The 27,649-nt window shown below is 37.0% G+C and overlaps 1 protein-coding gene across 1 annotated transcript; it reads right to left on the bottom strand.

The window, feature by feature from the left end:
* Nucleotides 1-550: 550 nt before the first annotated feature.
* On the bottom strand, nt 551-26,652 carry LOC133306091 (uncharacterized). The gene is made up of 23 exons (XM_061506366.1): nt 26,546-26,652; nt 26,193-26,246; nt 25,239-25,844; nt 24,319-24,530; nt 24,105-24,176; nt 23,895-24,029; nt 17,396-17,514; nt 17,006-17,311; nt 10,770-10,857; nt 10,581-10,686; nt 10,374-10,487; nt 9,587-9,750; nt 9,350-9,470; nt 8,919-9,143; nt 8,647-8,837; nt 4,003-4,170; nt 3,786-3,891; nt 3,429-3,566; nt 2,442-2,603; nt 2,166-2,366; nt 1,777-1,971; nt 1,490-1,561; nt 551-851 (listed from the first exon to the last, which is right to left on the bottom strand). The coding sequence occupies exons 2-23, from the start codon at nt 26,241-26,243 to the stop codon at nt 699-701; spliced, it is 3,705 nt and encodes a 1,234-aa protein (XP_061362350.1). The 5' UTR covers nt 26,244-26,246; nt 26,546-26,652; the 3' UTR covers nt 551-698.
* Between the last annotated feature and the right edge of the window lie 997 nt (nt 26,653-27,649).

Here is a 27,649-nt window from a genome sequence, read left to right as displayed (position 1 = left end):
TTTATTGTATCAATATTCAAATTCTGGTAGAAAGAAAATTTAAATCGCAAAAATTATACAAACCAAATTCAATTGGTAAAATCGTTTATTGAGTGCAAGCATAGGATCAAATCTTATCTTTATCCATCCTATTCATTAATGTGATTGAAAAGAAAAAAATACCTTACAGGAAAAAGAAAAAAAAGCACAATTAAATCACTAAATCAAATCAAACTACCCGATTGATAATAATTCTTTTTTATAATAAAATATTACTAGTTAAAATGCTGGCGAATTTCAAGATGCTTGTAACGGTAACATGATCCTGAACAAGAATATTACAACCAATGTGGAAAACTGACGTTGATTATTTGACCGGACGCCAAATCACCTTCAGCTTAAAAATTGAATAAACCAAAACAGTGTAAAAGTTAAACAAAAATACTAACGCTATTAGACACTGCACTTCTTAACCAAAAGGCCAATGATAGATTGATAGTATGCAAAAAAGCTATAAAGTTATATTTTAATACCAAGTATTCAATGACTAATTTGATGTATATATACCATGTGTTGAAAAAGTACTATTCTCATTGAAGAGCACATTGATCATTCTAAGAGCAGTTGAGTTGCTTGCTCCTGCTACAAAATTGGTGATCCATTTGATTCTTCTCTTTTTACCCGGTATTCCCTCTCTCATCATATTTACATGTATTGGCCTAATAGTAAAAAGTGTTGTCCTTGTGATTGGGAGCATCCTTGCATAGCATGGAACGAACTTCCATGATGCATCTAGGTGGCTCAAGCTCTTTCTCTTGTAATGCATTTCCTAGAAGCTGCTGCATCTGAGAGGCAAAGATATCATCCAGAATCTGCACACATGACTTCACATCAGTAATCACAAGCCTAGACACAGCACATAAAACAAGGCAAAGGAAGGGGAAAAAACCATCTGTAACTTCAACAACTAAAAAAATAAAATAAAATAAAAAAGTACATGGCCTATACACAACAAAAAATTGACATTATATTACCCAAGAATGTAACAGCTCACTCCTGTATGACAAAAACTGTGTTGGACAGTTAGTATACAATGCCAAAACAGGGATCTCTCAATCCAAATGCTGGAAATGTCATTCCAGAAGAGCATTAGCTAAATAGCTCACAGCAACGTGAAGTTCGCGAACTTGTGCACTAACTAAAACTATGCACTGTTAGTATTTAGAAAACTTAATTAAATTTAAAATCAGTTTCAAAAGACAAGCCTTCCCATTTAAGTTACAGAAATCTCAGCGAACTTTTCTCAATAAACTCCAATCTAATAAAAGACTATATTAAACCAAAATTATATTTAGATGTTATTGGCAGATCAGTTCTTATTAGCATTTAGGTAATCAACATTAACTATACTGTAATCAATCTGCAGCATTGTTCTTTGGCACCTCAAAAAGTCATGCATTTCTGTTTTCATAACTAAACAAGCAACATATAATGAACATCTGTTACTTACAGAAACAGCCACCCTTGAACCTTTGTACCACGATCTATTCTCTTTTCTGTTCTCCAAGAAACTTAAAATTTCCTGTTAAATAAGGAATACCATAAATAATATGAAATTAATATCCCAGAGTCTGAAATCTAAATTGTGTTTGGATTAGCTAATTTTATGTTCAAATCTTGCCAAGAAAACTTTTGGAAAAAAAAAAAAATAGAAAAGAAAAAACTGCAAATTTTCTATATAAATTAAGCATATCCAAACATGCTATATATAAGACAAACCAATGAAAGCAAACTGACCTGTCCCATACGGTCCCAATAACCTCGACAAATAGCAATGAAAACATGAGTCTCAAAGACACTGTGAAGGTGACTTATGGTATTAGTCAACTGGTCTTTCAGTGGCTGCATTTTACTTCTTAAATCAGACTCAACCACAGTTTCCTTGGAATCTTGAAGAATCTTTTTTAATTTTGTGGCATTCTGTAACTTTGTCTGGAACAACATAAAAGATGCATATCAGGGACACATAATATACTTGATTAGTTTATTAACATTATTGTAGAAAGATGACTAAAACAAATTTGAGATATCTAGATGAAGAAAACAGCAATATAATGTTAACAACAATAATATTATGTAGTTCAAATTATGAGTTCGCCAAAGGATATGTTAGATCAAATACTAACATTCTCCACGAGTTTCTCCACAATAGCTTGCAGGTAGTTCCTGAACTTTGCTCTCAGCATCACTGTTACTTCACTAAGTCGCTCACCAGGTGCTGTATTTCCAGCATTTGGAACGCAAGAACCCCATGACTTGAACTGTGATTCAACCCTGGGACGCAAGATGTCAAGCATTCTCTTCAAGGAATTCAAAAGAACTCCAAGCTGGAAAAGTGAATAAGTTTAGAAGAAGTGTACATGCCCAGAAGAACAATTGAATTCTTCCGAAATTCAACTCACCTCGTCAGGAACCACATAGGCGCATGTAGACCGTTTGGCAAGTTTCTGGACATATTTAAGCCCAAATTTCTTAGGAGTCATGCTTTCTTTGAGAGGAGACAATACATCTGCATATTGTTTGTCTAAAGCTTCCACGATGGCCTTTTCAATATCAGCAATGGCCTGTTATCATTTTTTTTGAAGAAAAAAGCAAATCAAATGCATATTCTACAATATTCTGTAGATCTAATACAATAACACATTCAGGATCAAGAAAAAAGAATTGCTATGCTAGAGAAATTTTTCTAATGAAAGCAATCAATTAGAAAAAAACTCCTTCAGATGGGTATTTTCTCACAGAAGATATGATAGAATTTTTTCGGCAGAATCTTGAAATGTATGTACTTTAAATTAAGTTAATGAGTCCAGTGTATCAGGGTCATAGTATTAAGTATAGTAACTACTAACATGAGACTCCTTACTTTGACACCTTTTCAAACAGAAGGGAAGAACTCTTTTGGCAAATAAGAAGTGTTTTTACTGTAAAGAATCAATTCAACCCAAAAGCTTAAGCTAGTGGGTGAGGGCTCTTTAATGGTTTTATATATCTCAACACGCCCCCCACACGAGAGTCCATTGGGCTTGAAGGGTGGACAATGCACAAGCCCACCTACCTGTGCGAACAAAGAAATTCCACTTGAAAGAAAGTGGAGGGCGGCGAGGATCGAACCCGGGACACGAAGCTCTGATACCATGTAAAAAACCAATTCAACCCAAAAGCTTAAGCTAGTGGGTGAGGACTTTTTAATAGTTTTATATATCTCAACATTTACCTTAGACCACATTGTAGCTCGAATTTCAATTCAAAATAGATTCACATTATTTAGGTTAAAGGTTTACTGAAATAGGAAGATTAAAGCATGAAAATGGAAAATGGTAGCATCTGAAATTCATCTGAAAAAAGGGGGAAGAGATGCAGGATGAGGAAAGTAATAAGATCTGGCATACGTTCTCTAAAACCAAGGTATACTCTGGCCAGCGGCAAATGATGACCTCATAGTCTGTCAATGTCTCCTTCAGCCGCTCATACATGTCATCAACAAAAGGAGTAGTAGAATGTTGTGTTCTAACTCCTGACCATTTCACCTGCAAAAACAAAGCAATCAGACAAGCCTGTTGGCACAAGACAATGTACCACTGAAGAGATGTGATATAACTGGTTCGAGAAATCAAAGAATTATTGAAGAAAGAATGAATCTTGTGAAGAATTTGAGCAGTCAAACACAATCAGTTTTGACATATCCTTCAAAACACTGATCAACAAAACCGAATATGACAGAATTGCAAAATGTAGAAAACAAGTACCTTATCTAATTTGCATGACTCGAGCAAAGACAGACGTTTATCTTGGATCCAGACAAGAATATACAAATGGAACAACTCTTTTGCGTCCACTCCACCTTTGATAGGACTAAATAGGAAATAATACAAGTTAGATTTATGTAGTAGCAGGAAATCATTCTTTGACCACAAAACTAGGGCTATACTCCTAGTCTCCAACCAACAGCAGTACAGCACTTACCTAATATTCCAGCTTACAAGATCCCTTTGAAAATCTGATGTTGCAATGACAAGTTCTGCTACTGGTGATGATGGGCCTGTCGGTGGACAAGATATAAGGAAGGCTCGCAATCTACTGAAAAGCTCCGTGCTGTATATGGAAGCAGAAAGATTTGGCAAATCCACAAAGCTGTGGAAAACATTGAACCAGATATATTAAAACCTTTAACCTACAATAGTAGTTTGACAAACTACAACACAAGAACACTTGCACATAAGGAAAATTAGTCTGAAATGCATTTAATAAAGTGATTCAAAGGATGATTCCTATGCCCATGAGTCAAGCTTAAAAAAGAAGTAACCATTATACTAAGAAAAATATGCTGTCAAATGCGAATACAAATTCAAGATAATAGGTATTGTTAAAGTGACAAACATACCATAAACAGGAAAAAAGATTAAAATAATAAAGCTAAATGCTATCAGAGTTAACATAATAAAACCTTCCTTATGTTCTATTGCTGTCCAAGTTTTTATTTATGAACTATAACTGATACAAGCTAGTTTGTTACTGTGGTTTTATGCTTATGTTGTTATTATCAGCTGTAACGCTAGCCTAATAGCTTTACTTTCATTAGAACTGAAATAAATTGGGGTATCATTCAGTCTGATAAGAATCAATAATGAATATCATAGTTGAAAAATAGGCAACAAAAGCCTATTTTCCCAATTCCATTGTTTCGCTGAGAGGGACTTCAGTAAAGTCACTATATTTGGTAAGAAATAATAACATGTTGTCACCCAACACCCATATTAATATAATATTAATCATTCAAATACTGCTAAGCTTAGATATTGACTTTTCAATTAAAGCTGATAGTAATTAATAACAATTACATTAAATATTTCCATCAGGTAGCCAGGTGATAATAGATGTATGCCCCATTGTGTAACCATCAATTAAATAGAACAGAATAATAAAAAAGGCAGAATCATTTTATACCAGCATAAGTTACACTCTCAATCTTAGTCGGTGTGATCTCACTTATATCTAAGAGCTCAAGTGACTAATAAATTACAGCCATTTGATATAAATAGAGTGTAATGAGGATACATTAATGATTTTATATATCTCAACACGGTTTTATATATCTCAACACGCTCCCTTTCTGTTACCTACATCTTCTACTCCAGTAGTTACACGACATGACAATGAGAAGGAAGACTTAATTGCTGAGGTTGAAAATTCATCTGATTCATCATATTCTCCCTAGTAAGTAAGAGTTGGGTACAAATGTTACCACCCTCCAAGTCGTAAATTCTTTGTCCTTATGGATGTTAGCTTCCATGAATCTGAGTCTTACTTTCTACACCCTCAGCTTCAGGGGGAGAATAGTGTAGAAGCTTCATCCATTTTCTTCGAGTCTGAGTCTCCCTTTCTGTTACCTACATCTTCTACTCCAGTAGTTACACGACATGACAATGAGAAGGAAGACTTAATTGTCGAAAATTCATCTGATTCCTCATGTGACATGCCTCCTATTGATAGACAGAAAGTACGCAAAGCTGGGACACCTGAACTATTCTACCAAAGGAAGAAACAACCCACACTGCCCCATCAGCAACTGCAATCGCCTGAACCGCTGGTAAGTACTGAACACACTACTTATATTCCTGAGCCTGATATTAATTCTGATGACTTACCCATTGCTGTAAGAAAAGGGAAAAAGGTCTTGTACCCAACACCCTATTTCTCATTTTGTCTCCTCTAAGAATCTTTCTCTGCAGCATAGAAGTTTTATTACAGCACTTGACTCCATTTCAATCCCGAAATTGATACATGAAGCATTAAAGGATGATAATTGGGTTCAAGCCATGCATGAGGAGATGAATGCATTGGAGAAGAATAATACATGGGAAGTTGTTGGCAGGCCAAATGGAAAAAGGACAGTAGGGTGCAGATGGGTGTATACTCCGAAGTATAATTCTGATGGGACTCTTGAGAGGTATAAAGCTCGATTGGTAGACAAGGGATACACAGAGACCTATGGCATTGATTACGAAGAAACATTTGCTCCAGTGGGCAAAATGAACAGTGTAAGAGTACTATTGTCCCTCGTTGCTCATTTTAGCTGGGATTTGAACCAATTTGATGTGAAAAATGCTTTCCTCAATGGTGAATTAGAAGAAGAGGTTTACATGGAGATTCCACCAGGATTTAACTCTACAAATAGAGATAATAAAGTTTGTAGGTTAAAGAAGGCGTTGTATGGTTTGAAGCAATCCCCGCGTGCTTGGTTTGGAAGATTTACCAAAGTCATGCTTTCATTGGGATACAAGCAAAGCCAAGGAGATCATACACTTTTCTTTAAACATTCTCAGGAAGGTAAGACCACTATCCTTCTAGTTTATGTTGATGACATTATTATAACAGGGGATGATATAGGTGAGAAATGTGCTCTGAAAAAAAGATTGACTACTGAATTTGAAGTTAAAGATCTTGGAAAACTGAGATATTTTCTTGGGATAGAAGTTGCTCATTCAAAGCAAGGGATATTTATTTGTCAAAGGAAGTATGTTCTAGACCTCTTTAAAGAAGGAGGAAAACTTGGGTGTAAACCTTCCAGTACTCCGATTGAGCAGAATCACAGACTAGGAAGTGAAAATGAGAGCTCTCCAGTTGACAAAGGACAATATCAACGAATAGTGGGCAGATTGATCTAACTAGCTTATGCAGTTAGTGTTGTTAGTCAATTTATGTATGATCCGAGGGAGAAACACTTGCGAGCTGTGGACAGGATTCTCCAATATTTGAAAGGCACACCAGGTAGAGGACTATTGTTCCAGAGAGGAGGAAACTTATCCTTAGAAGTTTATACAGACGCCGATTATGCTGGATCTGTGACTGACCGACGGTCTACTTCGGGCTATTGTATGTTTCTTTGTGGAAATCTTATAACATGGAGAAGTAAAAAGCAAAATGTGGTTGCTAGATCAAGTGCAGAAGCAGAATTTTGAGCTATGGCTCAAGGTATCTGTTAGTTATTATGGCTGAAAATCATTCTAGATGATTCAAGGTGAGATATGAAGGATCTATGAAGTTACTTTGTGATAACAACTCAGCTATTAGTATAGCTCACAATCCAGTTCAACACGATTGAACCAAACATATTGAGATTGATCGCCACTTCATTAAAGAGAAATTAGGCAGTGGACTGATCACTACTCCATATATTCCTTCTGGTCGTCAATTGGCTGATGTCTTAACCAAGGGTCTTCCTAATGATAGATTTCAAGAACTTACTACCAAGTTGGGAATGATAAATGTCCATTCCTTAGCTTGAGGGGGAATATTGTAAATAATAGAATTATTTTATTATTATTTTGTACTAGTTAGAATACTCTATAAGTGTATTTGGGCTTAGCCCATTAGGTTTTTAGTGGTAGTGATTTGCGGAAGCAGAGCCCTCAGAATCGAGAGCTCTGATACCAACTAGAAAAGAAGATATGTATATAATTGAATTGTATAATATTTGTACAAAAGTTCTCTATTTAAAGAGACTAAAAACCTAAATTCTTTGTCTTTGGATGTTAACTTCCATGAATCCGAGTCTTACTTTCTACACCCTCAGCTTCAGGAGGAGAATAGTGTAGAAGCTTCATCCATTTTCTTCGAGTCTGAGTATTGAGATTGATCGCCACTTCATTAAAGAGAAATTAGGCAGTGGACTGATCACTACTCCATATATTCCTTCTGGTCGTCAATTGGCTGATGTCTTAACCAAGGGTCTTCCTAATGATAGATTTCAAGAACTTACTACCAAGCTGGGAATGATAAATATTCATTCCTTAGCTTGAGGGGGAATACTGTAAATAATAGAATTATTTTATTATTATTTTGTACTAGTTAGAATACTCTATAAGTGTATTTGGGCTTAGCCCATTAGGTTTTTAGTGGTAGTGATTTGCGGAAGCAGAGCCCTCAGAATCGAGAGCTCTGATACCAACTAGAAAAGAAGATATGTATATAATTGAATTGTATAATATTTGTACAAGAGTTCTCTATTTAAAGAGACTAAAAACCTAAATTCTTTGTCTTTGGATGTTAACTTCCATGAATCCGAGTCTTACTTTCTACACCCTCAGCTTCAAGAGGAGAATAGTGTAGAAGCTTCATCCATTTTCTTCGAGTCTGAGTCTCCCTTTCTGTTACCTACATCTTCTACTCCAGTAGTTACACGACATGACAATAAGAAGGAAGACTTAATTGCTGAGGTTGAAAATTCATCTGATTCCTCATGTGACATGCAGAGTCTCTATAATTATGCGGAGTCTGAGTCCTAAATTCTTTGTCTCTATGTTACCACCCTCCAATACCATGTAAAGAACTCGGTACACCGAGGCTCTGATACCATGTAAAGAACCAATTCAACCCAAAAGCTTAAGCTGTTGGGTAAGGCTACATTAATGGTTTTTATAAATCTCAACACGGTTTTATATATCTCAACATAGAGTAACGGTTAAGATTGGATGTAAGAATTGTAATTCTCATAACACAGTATACATTTACAGACAGGAACAGTTCAAGATGAGAAGCAATACATAACCTGTATTAAAATTCTAGCACACTAAATACATAAAAAATGGTTTGAGAAATGATCAATACCTAGGAAGTATATTTCGATTATGAATCTGGATATCAGTATAGATTTCATTTCTAAGATTTATGCATAGGGTTTTCATCTTCTGGTAAGCAGTAGACATAGTCATGCTATCCATCAGACTGCCTTCATTATTATTTGTAATATATTCATCTGTTTCACTCAGATGCCTTCTGGACCTCTTTTTTGCAGCAACCTGGGAAAATACAATTTGTCAATTATACTGATGTGTATTCAATTAGCAATTGTCATCATGAAAAACTCCATTTTCTCGAACCTGGAAATAATGACAGAAAGCAGTTTGGGCCTCGGGAGATAAGATATCATGAAGAAGCTTGTAGAGTTTAACAGCAGGTTCCAAGGCAGGCGCCGAATGACCAGATGCTGGTCTGAAAACCTCTGTGATACCCGAGAAAGATGATTCGTCAAGTGATTTGTAATTCTCAAAAACAAGAGTGAGAATCTGTTCAATTTCATCCTTGGTCTCTCCTAGTATTCGGTTCTGATAAGATGACCAAAATCATACTGAGTTAGACAAGACGAAAAAATCAATCAATTTGAAAGTGACCAAATGCTAACAAAACAATAAGTTCAAGTATATTGACTAAAATAATGTTGAATTCACAGAAGAACTTAGAAAAACTACAAAAGTGGATTGCACTGTTCAGTTAATGTAACATCACTTGAATAAAAAAAAGTCAATGATACCTCCTGGTGGCTCAAGGAAGTCTTGCTATTGCCCTTTATGAAAACAGGTGCTAGCAGATTATACACCAAGTTAAGGCAGTCGGCTGTTGGTGTAGCCACATCCATTACATAAGATAGATATCTATTTAACGAGAAGGTTATGAACATCACTAGTATAATAAATTAAATAAAGTGTGAAACTACACATTGAATAAATTAAATATTTAAGCAGAAAATAGAAAATTAACTTCACATTACCTCAACTTAGTATATATCTCTGATACCCCATAATATGATGCAAACTCTGTCAAAAGCCATTTCCATGGGCCATGTAACAATAGGTTCCTTTGCTGAAAGCCCTGAACTTTCATTGCAACTTCTAAAACTACGTCATATGCAACTGTCTCTGCTACAGAGCCATACTGGGACCACAAGAAAAAGACAATAAAATGTAACATGGGGAGGCACAAGATATTAAGAAACTCAAGAATTTAGATAATATCATATCATGTAGCAAATGAAAACTCTAACCTAAAACACATACTAATGATACGATGTCAAGGAATAAGGATATCTATATTTTTTTCTGGTTTTCTGTTGGAGACACATTCAACCAGGAGGAGAGGTTAGAAGAGAGGGACACCTAGTATCTATAAAATGAAAATATTTCATTTGTGTTAGACACTTAGATTCCAGTCATGCAATGGATATGTCTGATGAAGGTAAATACACTTTAATAAAAAATTGTAGTAGTGTGTTTCAGGCAGTCCCAAAAAGTTAATGCCTTGTAATGTTAATCAACTAAATCCAGCTCTAGAGATCTTAACACAGATTCTCAAAATAACTTTAAATATCTATAAAAGAAGCCACACGAAATTAACATGAGGTAACATTACCTTTTAAATTTTAAGTAGAATCTCAAGTTTTTTATGTTCCCATATAATAGTATGATAGTGGTTTAAGAAAGAAAAGCTTACAAGATTTGAGGCTCTCACTACTATAGTTTATATATTAAAAAAATTACATAATGTTCATAGTAGCTTACCTTGAGATGACTATTGTCATCTGTACTTGTTGAATAATTTATATAAAGTTGTATCTTGCCCACAAGCTCATGGTCTGGCTCATGATAAATAGGCCACCAGCGTAATTTGTCAGCCTGCTTTCAGATTGAACATAAATTCTATTATAATGATCATCACTCATGACAAACACCAATAACTCCCTGAAAAAATGCAATAGAAAATATTACCGGATCATCAGCTATAGAAGCCACTTGAACAAGAACACGGCCAAAATGCTTTCCCTTAGAATCTTGTACTTCAACAAGTAAATCATCCCCAAGGCTATCTGGAAAACTGTAAAGTAGTCACAAATTTATTCAAGCAGTACAACCAAAAAATCTTAGCTCAAAAAAAAAAAAAAAAAAAAAACTACTTACAACATATGGGCTTCACCAGAACCAGGCTGCAACCTAATGGCATCTTCTTCAACTATGCTTTTCAGTCTTAAAAAACATGAGTACGTCTCTGATCACATGCATAGCCAGAAAATAATTTAGAATGAAACAAGATCAAGTAAAAACCTTAATAAGTGAAATGAGAATAATGCAGGTATACTTAGAACTGAAATATCTTGAATTACATAGACACAAATAATAAACATGTAAGAAAGTGTAAAAGGCAACTAAAGATCTCCAAATTCGCCAATCGTTAATTATATTAAACTATGAAAATGAAAAGAAAAAAAAATTAACAGCGGCTGCAACGGGAATACCTTCCAAAAGACTATCTCATAACCATTGTTAAGGTTAATTGTAGCCAGGAAGTATACATTACAGATTGAGCACAGTTGCCCTTATTTTATTATTATTGTTTTTTTGTTTGTTTGTTTTTTTTTTGGGGTGGTGGGGGGGTAGTTAAAATTAAAAAGGGGGCTGGGGTTGCCCCCATTCTAAGGTCAGGGCACCACAAGCCTCAATAAGAGCTTACAGACCACAAAATAAGAATTGAAGCCAAGACTTTTATGTCAACGCTATGCAATCCTACCTTTATGTTGACCTCTATAGCAACAATACAATTTTAATTGTGATAAAATTATTAGCTACTAACTTTAGAATATTCTAGAGTTTTTTACTTGTTTCTAGCTACTATTATCTTTGAATGGTGTGATGCCTCTTCGGTTAGTGTGTATTTTATTTATTACTTCATCTCCTTAACTACCTTGTAATATGTATAAAAAGAACCCTTTGGGGTGTCAATCTATATATGAAAAAAATACATTTCAGTCTTATATTACAATATGGTATCAAGAGCAGATTATCCTGTGGTTTTCTTGTAAACCTCTGTCGTCTTTTTTCCATTTTTTTCACTGTTTCGCTTTTACAATTCAGAAACCATATCTGGACCCCTCCAATCACGAAACCAAGACCACCACTGAACTCAGAAGCCATTTCCGAGTCGACCCACGTCAGCCCCATCGCCGGACCGTCAGCCACGCGCCGCCACCACAGATCTGCCTCTCCGGCGCGTGTGAGCCACGCGCCACCCTGCCGGCTTCCGTTTGTCACGCGGCTTCCACAGAACAGCTCGCCTGGCTTCCCTCTTCCTGTTCTGAGGGTTTAAATCACGATTGGAGCACTTTTCTTGCTAAGTCCAGTTGTTTCCTCTTCGTTATCAAAGACAATAGGCGTGACCTGTTGCTCTCCTTCTTTTTAGAAGGATGGAAGTTGGAAATAATGAGGATGAGAATAAACATTCTGAAAAATTATCCGGTAATATTTCCGATGTCTCTCCTCTTTCCTGTTCTTCGTCTTCTGGAGACAACCCAGCTATACAGATTACTAACCACCGTTTAAACGGTAAGAATTATGTGCAATGGCATCAATCTGTCAAGCTGTTTATCCAAGCAAAAGGGAAAATGGGGTATCTTGATGGAAAAAAGGAAAAACCCGAAGCTGATGATCCTAATTATGATAAATGGATGACTGAAAATGCCTTGGTCATGACCTGGTTGACTAACTCCATGGATCCTGATATCAGTCAAACTTATTTGTTTCTTGATACGGCTCAGGAAATTTGGGATGTCGTTAAAGAATATTATTCTGACCTAGGCAATGCTTCTCAAGCTTTTGAACTCAACACCAAGGTAAGAGAGTTACATCAAGAGGGGATGTCTGTTACTGAATACTTTCTTGCTTTAAAAACTCTGTGGCAGGAGTTGGATCTTTATAATGCAGCAGATCTTCAAGGTTTAGAAGCTAATGCAAGGTTTAAGAGTTATTTAGAGAAAAGACGTCTATATGATTTTCTTGCTGGCCTTAATCGTGATCTTGATGATGTTCGTGGAAGGATATTGGGGCAGAACCTGTTACCTTCCATTGCAGCTGCTTTTTCTATGGTACGACGGGAGGAACTTCGCCGAAAGGTAATGTTGGGAGACAAGAACTCTAAATCCTCCGATGTATCTGCCCTAGTAGCAAAACATACTCCTCGTCCCCCTAGTGATGCAAAACGTTCTGACCGATGGTGTTCTCATTGCAATAAGAGTGGTCACACTCGCAAAAAATGTTGGGAAATTCATGGAAAACCACCAAACTGGAAAACAAAGGGGCTGAACAAGAGTCGTGCTTATCAAATCTCTTCTGATGATAAGGGTGAGGAGTCTCGTGCCTCTCCAAACTCCGATGGTGTATTCATCCCAAAAGCTCAGTATGAGCAATTCCAGAAGGTGATGTCTCAATCTGCTGAGGCAACTAGTCATGTTGCTCAACAAGGTATGACATTCCATGTTGATCGTAGTAGTCGTTGGATTCTTGATTCAGGAGCCTCTGATCATATGAGGGGTAATGCATCCTTGTTTTGTTCTTATACCCCTTATTATCACCCGTCACGAATAAGGACTGCTGATGGTAGTTTCTCTAATATTGCGGGAAAGGGATCCATTAAGCTCTATGATCATATTACTCTGAACTCTGTCCTTCATGTCCCTTCTCTTACTTGTAACCTTATCTCTATTAGTAAACTTTCGTCTGAATTGCATTGTGTTGCTAAATTCTCTGCCAAAACCTGTGTTTTTCAGGAACAGGATTCGGGGCTGATGATTGGCAGTGCTAGAGAGGAAGAAGGACTTTACTATTTTGAAGAAGATTCTCATGAAAAGAGAATTTTTGCAAATCACTCTTTATGTTTATCAGACGATTGTAATGATGTTTTGTTGTGGCATCGTCGTTTAGGACACCCAAATTTCTTTTATCTTCAAAAGCTGTTTCCAAACTTATTTATCAATAAAAAACCAAGTTCCTTTTTTTGTGATGATTGTCAGTTTGCAAAACACTCTCGTGTTTCTTATTCCCTCAGAGATTATAATGTTTCGTCTCCATTTACATTGATCCATAGTGATATTTGGGGGCCAGCTCGTGAAAAAAATATATCTGGAACTCGTTGGTTTATTACTTTCATTGATGATCATTCTAGAGTATGTTGGGTATATCTTCTAAAGGATAAGTCTGAAGCTGCAGCCACTTTTAAAAACTTTCATGCTATGGTACGAACTCAATTCCAGACCTCTATCCAAATCCTGCGAACTGACAACGGTACTGAATATTTTAATTCTGTTCTTGGGGATTACCTAACCAAGCAAGGTATTATCCATCAAAGTTCTTGTCCTAACACCCCTCAACAAAATGGGGTGGCCGAAAGAAAAAATAGACATCTCATTGAAGTTGCTAGAGCCCTCTTGTTTACGATGCATGTCCCTAAATACCTGTGGGGGGAGGCTGTATTGACTGCCTCATATCTCATCAATCGGATGCCCTCTCGTGTCCTGAATTTTCATTCTCCCATATCTTGCCTTACCCGTTTTTTCCCCTCCTTTCGGGCTTTCTCTTCCCTTCCTCCAAAGTTGTTTGGTTGTGTGGCTTTTGTTCACATTCCTCCACATCAAAGGTCAAAACTTGATCCTAAGTCTGTTAGATGTGTCTTCATAGGATATCCTCCTAATCAAAAAGGGTACAAATGCTACTCACCTTCTCTTCGAAAGGTCTTCAGGGGGAGTCTATTGGTGTAAATGAAGACAAGTCTTGGATTCCAAATAATTCTACTGTCTTACCTTTACCCTTGGAAACAAGTGTTGTTTCTTTACCTATGGAGACAGGGGGAGTTAATGTACAGGAAAAAAGGACAACAACTGTACCAGAGACTGGAGATCCTCCCGGTAAATGGGGAAAATTCTACAGCAGGCGTAAATCTCCTCAAGATCCTCTAGACTGCCAGAATTCTGACCCGAGTCCTAGTTCCAGCAATCCACTTGAGAACACCGGTACATCTGACCTAGATATGCCCATTGCCCTTCGAAAAAGTACTAGATCTTGCACTGCTCATCCTATTTCTCATCACATTTCATATGAAAAGTTATCTCCAGGTTTTCGTGCTTTCAACACTATATTAGACAGTACAAAAATACCAAAAAATATCCAAGAGACACTTAATGACCCTAAATGGAGGGATGCAGTTTTTGAAGAAATGGATGCACTTAAGAAAAATGGAACTTGGGAATCCGTGACACTTCCCAGAGGAAAGAAAACTGTAGGTTGCAAATGGGTGTTCACAATAAAATTTAATGCAGATAACAGCATCAACAAATATAAGGCCAGATTGGTTGCCAAAGGATTTACTCAGACTTATGGGATAGACTATCAGGAGACGTTTGCTCCCGTTGCCAAACTTAACTCTATCCGAGTCCTACACTATCACTTGTTGCCAACCTTGATTGGCCCTTGCATCAATTGGACGTAAAGAATGCCTTCTTAAATGGGGACTTACATGAGGAGATGGTTCAGTATGCAAGTTGAATAAGTCTCTTTATGGACTTAAACAATCCCCTAGAGAGTGGTTTGAAAAGTTTACTCGTGCTGTTAAAGAAAGAGGATTTGTCCAAGCTCAGATTGATCACACTTTATTTTTTAAACACTCTGATAGTGGCAAAATTGCTATCCTCATTGTTTATGTTGATGACATAATTGTCACTGGTGATGACTGGGAGGAAATAAAATCTTTAAAGGGGGGTTTAGCTAATCAGTTTGAACTGAAGGATCTTGGATCACTCAAATATTTCCTTAGAATGGAAGTTGCTCGTAACAAGGCGGGAATTTCCTTATCTCAGAAGAAATATATTCTAGACCTGCTACAAGAAACAGGTATGCTCGGGTGCAAGCCAGCAGAAACTCCTGTTGAACCCAATATTAAATTGGGAATTGAAGATGGAAAAGATGTTGACAGGAAGCAGTACCAAAGGTTGGTAGGGAAGCTGATCTACTTATCTCACACTCGGCCTGATATTGCATTTGCAGTTAGCATGGTTAGACAATTCATGCATTCTCCTAAGGAAAAACACCTTAGTGCGGTTTATAGAATCCTCAAGTACCTCAAAAACACCCCTGGTCGAGGAATGCTCTTTAAAAGGGGACACAAGAGGATGATAGAAATCTATACAGATGCTGATTGGGCTGGCTCTGCAATGGACCGAAGATCCACTTCAGGATATTGTACCTATGTCTGGGGAAATCTTGTGACCTGGAGAAGTAAGAAACAAACTGTTGTTGCCAGAAGCAGTGCAGAAGCAGAATTTCGGGCGCTAGCCCATGGCATTTGTGAAGGAATCTGGTTAAGAAGACTCCTTGAAGAGTTAAAAATATCTTATTCTCTACCTATCAGACTCTATTGTGATAATAAGGCTGCAGTCAGTATTGCTCAAAATCCTGTACATCATGATAGAACCAAACATGTGGAGGTTGATCGTCATTTTATTAAAGAAAAATTGGAGGAGGGTAGTGTATGTTTGTCATATATACCTACCAAGGAGCAAACAGCCGACATTCTCACCAAAGGATTACATAAACCCATCTTTGAGGATTTAATTAGCAAGTTGGGGATGATCAATATATATCTCCCAACTTGAGGGGGAGTGTAGAATATTCTAGAGTTTTTTACTTGTTTCTAGCTACTAGTATCTTTGAATGGTGTGATGCCTCTTCGGTTACTGTGTATTTTATTTATTACTTCATCTCCTTAACTACCTTGTAATATGTATAAAAAGAACCCTTTGGGGTGTCAATCTATATATGAAAAAAATACATTTCAGTCTTATATTACAATACTAACTATTAAGGAGTGTATATGCCATGAATTTGTCTAACAACACCAAAGGAGTACATAACAGCTATGAAGGGATGATAATGAAATATTAGTTAAGGGATTTACATGAGTGATGTCTCAAATGTTTTGAGTGCTTCTACATTTAGAAAGTAACTTTTTCAGACAAGCATAAACATCTAAACAAGTTACTTAAAACATAACCCCAATCCCTGGGCACAAGGACAGCTTGTATATTAAGCACCCATTGTTACTGTAAATTTCTCAATTCTTTAACTCAATTCTAAGGAGTAAGGAGTGACACAACCAACAAAGAATAAAACACCAGGAACCAAATGCATTATTTACACAGAAGGCCAAAGTTCATTTCAGCCAAATTGCTTCCTTAAGTTAAACACATGTCTAGATATTTCATGAATAATCATAATTGAAATATAGAGAGAGGAATTTTTTTCCCTACAATTCCCCCCTTAATGCATGGATAGTGATAATGAATGATTATAATGCAGGCTGGATTTTCACATACCTTGCACAACTTCATAGGATGATGAACTGCTCCGGAGAGTTGTAACACCAACTTTTAAGAGTCCAGACACTTGCTTTAAGTAGCGAGTGCTGGCATGCACATATGCCAAGCTTTGTCGTGCCAGGGAACCATTTGCAGGCAAGCGTGGGACAAATCGGATTTTTCTGAGAGCTTGCCATCCAGAAGAGAGTGTTGACTGCATATTGAAGAAATGGTGTCGCACAGATTCCATTTTAATTTTATGTGTCATTAGTGATGACATGCTACAGCCAGTAGGAGGGTCCAGGCCCATTTTGACTTTACGTACTGCAAAGGGAACAATGTCTCAATAACGACTCACTATGGAGAAGTTAAATAATTTGAATAGTAAGAGATAACATGAAAATGTACCTTGCACCTTCATCTTGCCAATAAGTTTTTTGGGTTTTGGAGCAATACCCTCACTGGAATGCTCTGCATTGCACTTCACCATAAGTTCATCCTCTGATTGTAATAGCACCTGTCGCAATCTACAGATTCAAAAATAAAAAACAAAAAAAAATCCAATAAGAATGGATGTAATTGTCAAGGACCAACTATATAGAAGGTGAAGAAAAGAAGAAGTGGAAGAAGTGTTTTGTCTGAATAATACTTTCTTGATTCATTGAGAGACCCAATGGGTCCTTTTTATATTGAGTACATTCAACTACCTCAACTACTTTAATAAATATACAACCACCAACTACATCAATAAATATACAACTACCAACTAAATATACAACTACTAACTACATCAATAAATACTATCTAGAATATTCTACATATTCTACACTCCCCCTCAAGTTGGGAGATATATATTGATCATTCCCAACTTGCTGATCAAATTCTCAAAGGTCGGCTTAAGTAATCCTTTGGTGAGGATATCTGTCGTATGTTCCTTGGTAGGTATATATGTCAAGCATACACTACCGTCTTCTAATTTCTCTTTGATAAAGTGACGATCAACTTCCACATGTTTTGTTATGTCATGATGAACAGGATTTTGAGCAATGCTGACAGCAGCCTTATTATCACAATATATTCTAATAGGTAGGGAATAAGAGATCTTCAACTCCTCCAGAAGCCTTCGTAACCAAATTCCTTCACAAATACCATGGGCTAGAGTCTGAAACTCCGCTTCTGCACTACTTCTTGCAACAACAGTTTGTTTCTTACTTCTCCAGGTCACAAGGTTTCCCCAGACATAAGTACAACATCCTGAAGTAGATCTTCGATCCATTGCAGAGCCAGCCCAGTCTGCATATGTATAGATTTCAATCATCCTTTTGTGCCCCTTTTTAAAGAAAATTCCTCGACCAGGGGTATTTTTGAGGTATTTTTGAATTCTATAAACAACACTAAGGTGTTTTTCCTTAGGAGAATGCATGAATTGGCTAACCATGCTCACAGCAAAAGCAATATCAGGACGAGTGTGAGACAAATAGATTAATTTCCCCACTAGTCTCTGGTACTGTTCCCTATCAACATCTTCCCCGTCTTCAACTCCCATCTTGATATTAGCTTCAATTGGAGTCTCTGCCGGCTTGCACCCAAGCATACCTGTTTCTTGCAACAGGTCTAGAATGTATTTTTTCTGAGTTAAAGAAATTCCTTCCTTACTCCAAGCAATTTCCATGCCAAGAAAATATTTGAGAGATCCAAAATCTTTTAGTTCAAACTGGTCAGCTAAACATTTTTTTAAGAGGTTATCTCCTCGCTATCATTACCAGCGACAATTATGTCATCAACATAAACGATCAGAATAGCAATTCTTCCTTTGTCGGAGTATTTAAAAACTAAAGTCTGATCAGTCTGAGCTTGGGTGAACCCACTTCCCTTAACAGCTTGAGTAAATTTCCCAAACCATTCTCTGGAAGATTGTTTAAGTCCATAGAGAGACTTCTGCAACTTGCACACAGAACCATCCCCTTTTTCAAAACCAGGAGGTGGATCCATGTAAACTTCCTCATGTAGATCACCATTCAAGAAGGCATTCTTAACATCTAACTGTTGCAATGGCCAATCTAGGTTAGAGGCAAGAGATAGCAGAACGCGGATAGTGTTAAGTTTGGCAACAGGAGCAAATGTCTCCTGATAATCTATCCCATGAGTCTGAGTAAATCCCTTAGCAACTAATCTGGCCTTATACCTATTGATGCTATTGTCAGCATTGAATTTTATTGTGAACACACACTTGCAACCAACAGTTTTCTTTCCTTTAGGTAATGTCACAAACTCCCATGTTGCATTTTTTGTAAGTGCATCCATTTCTTCTAATACTGCATTCCTCCATTTTGGGTCATCAAGTGCTTCTTGGATATTTTTGGGTATCTTGGTACTATCTAACATAGTGTTGAAAGCACGAAAACCTGGAGACAACTTTTCATATGAGATATAATGAGAAATAGGATGAGCAGTGCAAGATCTAGTACCTTTTCGAAGAGCAATAGGCATATCAATGTTGGTAGTTGTAGAATATGTAGAATATTCTAGATAGTATTTATTGATGTAGTTAGTAGTTGTATATTTAGTTGGTAGTTGTATATTTATTGATGTAGTTGGTGGTTGTATATTTATTAAAGTAGTTGAGGTAGTTGGATGTACTCAATATAAAAAGGACCCATTGGGTCTCTCAATGAATCAAGAAAGTATTATTCAGACAAAACACTTCTTCCACTTCTTCTTTTCTCCATGGTATCAAGAGCTGGTTATATTCCAGTCTCTTCCCCGTTCTGATTTATTTTTAAGTCATTTTCCTATTCCTTTTTTTCGTTTTAGCCACTTCCCAATCCAGAATCCTTACCAAAACCAAGGCCACCATTAGGTTCAGAACAAAATTCCGAGCCAGCCCACAGAAGACCCGTAGCAGTACTGTTCATTACTGTAGCAATTATTGTTTCACTGTGGCCAAGATTACTCTCATTCATTGACTTTGGCGAGCAACCCTCTTCCTGTTTGAGGGTCAAAATCGTATTTGGAGGAACTTTTTTCTGGGTACCTATCAGAAAGCCATGGATGCTGAAATTTCTGAAATTTCGTCTGGAACCTCTCCCCTTCCCAACTCTTCGTCTTCTGGAGACAACCCAGCAATGCAGATCACCAATCACCGTTTAAACGGTAGGAACTATGTGCAATGGTGTCAATCTGTTAAGTTGTTTATCCAGGCTAAAGGGAAGATAGGGTATCTTGACGGAAAAAAGGTAAAACCAGCAGAACGTGAACCTGGTTATGATGCTTGGGTGACTGAAAATGCTTTAGTCGTGACATGGCTGACTAATTCTATGCAACCAGATATCAGTCAAACTTATTTATTTCTTGATACAGCTCAAGAAATTTGGGAATATTACTCTGACCTGGGCAATGCATCTCAGGCTTTTGATCTCAACACCAAGGTGAAAGAATTACGCCAAGGAAGGATGACTGTTACTGAATACTTCCTTGCTCTAAAAACACTGTGGCAAGAGTTGGATCTTTATGATAAAGCAGACCTTCAAGGTTTAGAAGCTAATGCAAGGTTCAAAAATTATATAGAGAAAAGGTGTCTCTATGATTTTCTTGCTGACCTTAATTCTGATCTGGATGATGTTCGTGGAAGAATATTGGGGCAAAACCCATTATCTTCCCTTGCTACTGCTTTTTCTGAAGTACGAAGGGAGGAGCTTCGTCGAAAAGTAATGTTGGGTGATAAGGACTCTTAGTCCTCTGATGGGTCTGCCCTTATAGCAAAGAATGTTTTTCGCCTTCTGGGGACTCAAAACGATCTGACCGTTGGTGTTCTCATTGCAATAAGGGTGGTCACACCCGTGAAAAATGTTGAGAAATTCATGGAAAACCACCAAACTGGAAACCAAAAGGACAGAACAAGAATCATGCTAATCAAGCATCTTCCGAAGATAAAGGGGAGGTGTCTCATGTCCCTTCAAACCTTGATGGTGTTTTCTTCTCTAAGGCCCAGTATGAGCAATTTCAGAAACTGATATCTCAACCTGCCGAGGCAACTAGTCATGTTGCTCAAAAAGGTATGGCATTCCATGTCGAACGTAGTAATCGTTGGATTCTTGATTCAGGGGCCTCTGATCACATGACAGGTAATGCAACCTTATTTTTCTCCTATACCCCTTACTATCACCCGTCACGAATAAGAACAGCTAATGGGAATTTCTCCACTAATTCGGGGAAGGGATCCATTAAACTTTCTGAGCATATTATTTTGAATTCAGTCCTTCATGTTCCCTCTCTTACCTGTAACCTCATCTCAATTAGCAAACTTACTGTTGAGTTGCATTGTGTTGCTAAGTTCTCTGCAAATGCTTGTACCTTTCAGGAACAGGACTCGGGGACGATGATTGGCAGTGCTAGAGAGGAAGAAAGGCTCTACTATTTTAAAGAGGATCCTTGTGAAAGGAGGATTTTTTCAAACCACTCTCTATGTTTATCAGATGACTGTAATGATGTTTTGTTATGGCATCGTAAGTTAGGACACCCAAATTTTGTCTATCTTCAGAAGTTATCCCGAACTTGTTCATCAATAAAAAGCCAAGTTCCCTTCTTTGTGATATATGTCAGCTTGCAAAGCATTCTCGTGCCACTTATTCTCTTAAAAAATATCATGAATCTTCTCCTTTTACATTGATTCATAGTGATATTTTGGGACCTGCTCGTGAAAAAAATGTCTCGGGTGCTCGTTGGTTTATTACTTTCATTGATGATCATTCTAGGGTATGTTGGGTATACCTCTTGAAAGATAAGTCTGATGCGGCATCCACCTTTAAAAACTTTCATGCTATGATTCAAACTCAATTCCAAACCTCTATCAAAATTCTGCGAACAGACAATGGTACTGAATATTTTAATTCTGTTTTTGGAGATTACCTAAACCAGCATGGAATTATTCATCAAAGTTCTTGTCCTAACACCCCTCAACAAAATGGAGTGGCTGAAAGGAAAAATAGACATCTAATTGAAGTTGCTCGAGCTCTCTTATTCACAATGCATGTCCCTAAATATCTGTGGGGGGAAGCCATCTTGACAGCCTCTTATCTTATTAATCGGATGCCTTCTCGGGTACTACATTTTCATTATCCTTTATCCTGCCTTACTAAATCTTTTCCTTCTTTCAATGCTCTTTCTTCTCTTCCTCCCAAAATATTTGGTTGTCTGGTTTTTGTGCATATTCCTCCACATCAAAGGTCCAAACTTGACCCTAAATCCATCAGATGTGTCTTCATAGGATATTCCCCTAATCAAAAAGGTTATAAGTGTTACTCACCTTCTCTCCGTAAGGTTTTTGTTTCCATGGACGTTACCTTTTATGAGACACAATCCTTTTTTTCCCCGACTTCTCTTCAGGGGGAGTCTATTGGTCTTGGTATGGATGAAGATAAGCCTGGGAAACCAAATGATGTTGCTGTCTTACCTTGGCCTTTGGAAACAGAGGGAGTTATTGGGAAGGAAACAGGGGGAGCAACTATACCTGAAACTAATGATCCTCCTTGTGATCCTCCTGGTAAATGGGGAAAATTTTACAACAGGTGCAAAACACATGAAGATACTCTAGACTGCCAGGATCCTAACTCGAGTCCTTGTTCCAGCAACCCACTTGAATGTATTGAGTACATCCAACTACCTCAACTACTTTAATAAATATACAACCACCAACTACATCAATAAATATACAACTACTAACTACATCAATAAATACTATCTAGAATATTCTACATATTCTACAGAAGGTTTATGTTGAGATATACAAAATCATTAATAAACCCAACAGCTTAAGCTTTTGGGTTGAATTGGTTCTTTACATGGTATCAGAGCCTCGGTGTACCGGGTTCGATCCTCACCGCCCCCCACTTTCTTTCAAGTGGAATTTCTTTCTTCGTACAGGTAGGTGGGCCTGTGCATTGTCCACACTTCAAGCCCAGTGGGCTCTCGTGTGAGGGGGCGTGTTGAGATATACAAAATCATTAATAAACCCAAAAGCTTAAGCTTTTGGGTTAAATTGATTCTTTACAGTTTATATCCAACATGCCCCTCTCACACAAGAACCTTGAGCCTTTTGGGCTTCAAGGCATATACAATGCACAAGCCCATTTTACCTCATGCTTAACTTCAACTTTTATTAGAAGAATGAGAGCTACAAGAATTGAACTCTTGATCACTTAGTTATAGATTAGAGTCTATGATAACATGTTAAGGACCAAACTGTTTTAAAAGCTTAAACTTTTAGACGAAGGCACATGAATAGTTTTATATCCAACAATAATAACACAATAAGAATAAGAATTAAGGACAACATTGATAACCAGGAAATATAAGATTCAAATGCTACAATAACCAATCCTTACCCCACTAGGTGGGGTATATATAACACGTATCAAGAAAAAGTTATCAGTCATTTGAACCGGAATATAGCTCCTACATATCAGGATATTAAGAGTCAAGACATACTACAGCGCCCAAGCAAGATTGGCATTAGATATTCACACAGTAAGTTAGGACCTTGGCTCAGTTTTGTTATTTAATGACAAGAGCAAGACTGTCCGCTGTTGTTCCCCTAGTTATTTCTGAACCAGAAATTTTCAGAATGGAATCCCGCGACCTCCATCTTTACTTTTTCCATGGTCTCAGCATAACATAGTTTTTTTTTTCTTCATTAATTTTTTGGCCAGATTCAGCATGACATAATCCACTCATGAAACCAGACCATGTACAGTTATTAGCACTTGTTTCTATTCATGAACTACATAATAGGGTAAAGCAAGAGTGTCTTTACCAGAATTAATTACATCAAGACTTGAGGAAGGAGAGGGAAGAAATAGTAGTGAAGGAAGAAATAGTAGTGAAGGAAGAGTCTTAAGTCTTAACTCACCCAAATGCATCCCTGAGTAAAGAACATTCATTTTCCAAAAACATTGGAGCTTCCATGCACTGCATTGCCCAAGCATGAAGGCAAAGACGCACACAAGCATCATATGCAATCACTCCATGCCATGGCCCAAGAGCACTGAAATGGATTCACATAGCAATATGAGCACATACTTAAGGAGAAAAGTATTAGCACAATCAAGAAGGATGATACCTTGCATGAAATGTTGGAAGGCGAGGTGGGTGTGAATTTGAAGATGCAGCAGCTTCTGAACCAGTAGCAGTTCTGTGAATGTATATACATCAAGATTAAAATGATATTCAATTGCTCTACGTTCGTACATGCGGTGTGACAAGGAAGTCATGTACTTTTAAAGACGCTAAGAACCCAAGTGCTGTGATATACTTATTTTATCAAATATACTAACCTAACAAATTGGTCAGGGCTCCCATCTCCAACATGGTTCTCTATCTTATCACCAGACATAGATTTCAAAGTACTAGATTTTGCTTGGTTTGGAGTAGTATGTGCTCCAGATGAGGGATTTTCTTCATGTGTTTGTCTGATCTCTTGCGTAGAACCACAAAATGGGGGCGCACTGGGAATGTCATCATCGTCATCATCAGATAATCTTCCATTCTGCAGATTTTCACAGTACAAATCAGTAAGTTAGACTGATTTCAGCCAGATAAGATATTACATATGGAGAGAGTAAGCAGTTAAACAATTAAAATCCAAATATGAGAAAATTTTATTAGGAAATAATGAGTGAAGAAGAAAAAGGCACAGTGCCAATACAACAATAGTTAGTGAGAAATGCAACATCTACCTTATCAAATATAAATTTTAAATTACAGTAAGCAGCAGTTTGCAAAATCAAATTTGTATTAATTAGTACAAGGAAAACAGCTATTTTTTTTGGATACTGGTAGCACTGAGGTTTGAACCTATAATCTCATGCAAACTATCCAAATCTCTCACCACTAGACCAATCCCAATGGCTTAGAAAACAACTATTTTAAAGGCAATACTTTTTGTATCACCATCCAAAGTTTTGTAACAAAAAATAAATATTAACAATTAACCTGGCGAAAATACCAGGTGCAGGAGTTTCATATAAATTCCACTTACAGTCACAATTTTACAAGCCCCATATCTTTTACATACAGACAATGTTTAATTAGCCATTAGGCAATAATATAGAAGTATAACCGGGTGCAAGGCTAACAAACTCAGCCATATCCCTACCTAATCTGTCTAGGACAGGGAAAATATCATTCTTGGTAGTATATAGGCACATCACAACCATGCACTTCAATAGGTTATATCATATCTACCATTTCATACCTTTTCTGCAGCCCTTTGCACATTCATCCTTGAAGGCACACTAGAAGCATACCCTTCTGACACATAAGCCCTATTTCTTGGCAGAGTGCCATTGATACTTCCTACCTGCGTGGTAGAGAACTCTGAGCTAGCAGCAGAATCAGACGACTCTTCCTCAGTGAAACCACTCTGCCTCACATTTGCGGCCCTCCTCATCAATGGGTCCCTCGCAACACCGGCTCTCCCTACCAGTGTTTCCCTGGAAGAACTGACCTCAGAGTATGTATAATCACTCCCATACCGGGGGGGTCCCCTTTGACTAAGGTTCTCATATCTCCTAGCAGCACCATTGGGGACTCTATGGTCTTGGGGTGAAGAATCCAATGAATACCTGCCACCATAAACTTCCTCCTCGGAATCAATGCTAGCATCATTATCAGAATCCGAAGCACTATCACCGGTCTCAGCCGGAATAACTGTTGACACAGGGATAGCATTTGCAGGAAGATGCCCACTTCTGAATTTTGCTGGAGGTGGTAATCCAAACCCTCTGCCACTTCCACTCTTCATCCCACTGATGGGATCATTGCGAGATCTCAAAGTGGTGTTTGAGAATGGAACATCCTTCTAATCACAAAAATAATAATAGTAACAATCAGAACTTCACAAATATTAATGTGATCTCAAGGTGGTGTTGGAGAATGGAACTTCCTTCTAATCACAAACCAAAATTGAAAATAAATAAATAAAAAATCAGAACTTTAAAAATATTAATGTGATCTCAAGGTAGGGGAGTTCCAGAATGGAACTTCCTTCTAATCATCACTCATCAGCATAAAAAAAAGAACCTTTATAAATATGAAGGTAAAGTAAGAGAAGCCCATTTTGATATACCGTGAAGAAATCAAGGTTGGAAAAAGAAAAAAATAAAAAATGAAAATAAAAAAGGAAACAAATTTAACAAGTGAAAATTACCTCTCTAACCCATCGAAGTGCATTTTTGTCAAGGCCTTCGGTGAACATCATAACCTGCAACAAGAAGTAACGGTCAAATCTCAGATGAGCAACCCTCGATACAAATGCACTACAAAATTGGAGGCCTTACATAAAAGATGAATCTTTACTTGGACAAAGGGAAGGGTACTACAAGGAATGACAGAAAATGTAGTAATCTGACATGTGAATCGGTTTTTCACAGTAGAAGGTACCAAAGAGGAGCAAATGGTACAGAAAAGGTTTCTTATTGAGAGAGTGAATCAGTCTAGAGAATGTAGAAACCTAATGGGGTGCGAGATTTGAGGGAGAGAAAAGAGGATTGATTAGCTTACTCAAAAAGCTTTATTTGTTTAGCACTCATTCGCTCGCTCGCTCACATAAGAGACTACTGAAGCATGAGAGACCCACAAAAGTCCCTCTTCTCTCTCTTACTTGTCTCCTTCTTTGGGAGTGGGAGAAAGCACCAAAAGGACTTAAAAGGGAATTAAAGAGAAAAATAATGGTTTAAATGATATAGAAACTTCTCCATTTACGAGAGAGAGATGAGCACCGAATTTTGGTGCTTACTACGTTTGTTTTTTTTTTAAGTTATTTTAGATAATTTTGTTAATATTCACTGAAATGAGATTATTTTAATTTTTTAATCTCAAAATGATGTTGTTTTGGTAAATATTAGATAAAGTTATCTAAAGGAACATTAGATACTTTTTCTCAAAAATATGAGATTAATGTTTCTCGTATTGTAGAAGATAATTTTATCTGCTACAGATATAAAAAAGTATGTGAGATTTATATTTTCTCTTTCTCTTTCTTCTCTTGATATGACCCCATATGGGTCCAACACACTTTTATGTGTGTATACGGGATAATTTTATTTTCTAGAAAAACATCAAACCCTAAATATATTTAGCTTAAAGTATTTTTAAATTTTTCAACTTTTTACTTTCATATTACCTTCCTTTTTATATAATATATATTTTTATCTTCTACTAATTTAATGAAATCACTTGTATAAAATTACGTGGCTTTTATTAAGTACACTTTATACATATTAAATAATAATTTATATACTTAAAATAAACCATATGTACCAGCTTGCTTGAATTTGATTATTTTTTAGGATATAATTGTTTTATTTTTAAGCTCTCTCAATAAAACATGTTCCAAATAATATATTATTAATATAACAGGAGGTCGCTAAGATGATTCATGAAAAAATTTAACTGTATCCTAAAAAAAAAAAGCTAACTAGATAATGATACGACGCCGTTCGTCCTGCGCAAAAGGACGATTCCGTTTACCTTTTACTGATTCATATACATGACCGACGAAAAAGGAAAAAATCCGTGACGGGTCCGAAAATAAAGCGCACGCAGTTTATAATATACTTGACCAGTTAAAAGGAGCAAAGTAACGGGGGGGGAATTTATTTTATT

This window comes from Gastrolobium bilobum, unplaced genomic scaffold (assembly GCF_033153095.1).
Source record: "Gastrolobium bilobum isolate Gb01-03AN ecotype WA unplaced genomic scaffold, APGP_CSIRO_Gbil_v1 utg50351, whole genome shotgun sequence".
Lineage (NCBI taxonomy): Eukaryota > Viridiplantae > Streptophyta > Magnoliopsida > Fabales > Fabaceae > Gastrolobium > Gastrolobium bilobum.
The sequence above is the reverse complement of the archived record's forward strand: the minus strand, read 5'-3'. Positions and strand labels throughout refer to the sequence as shown.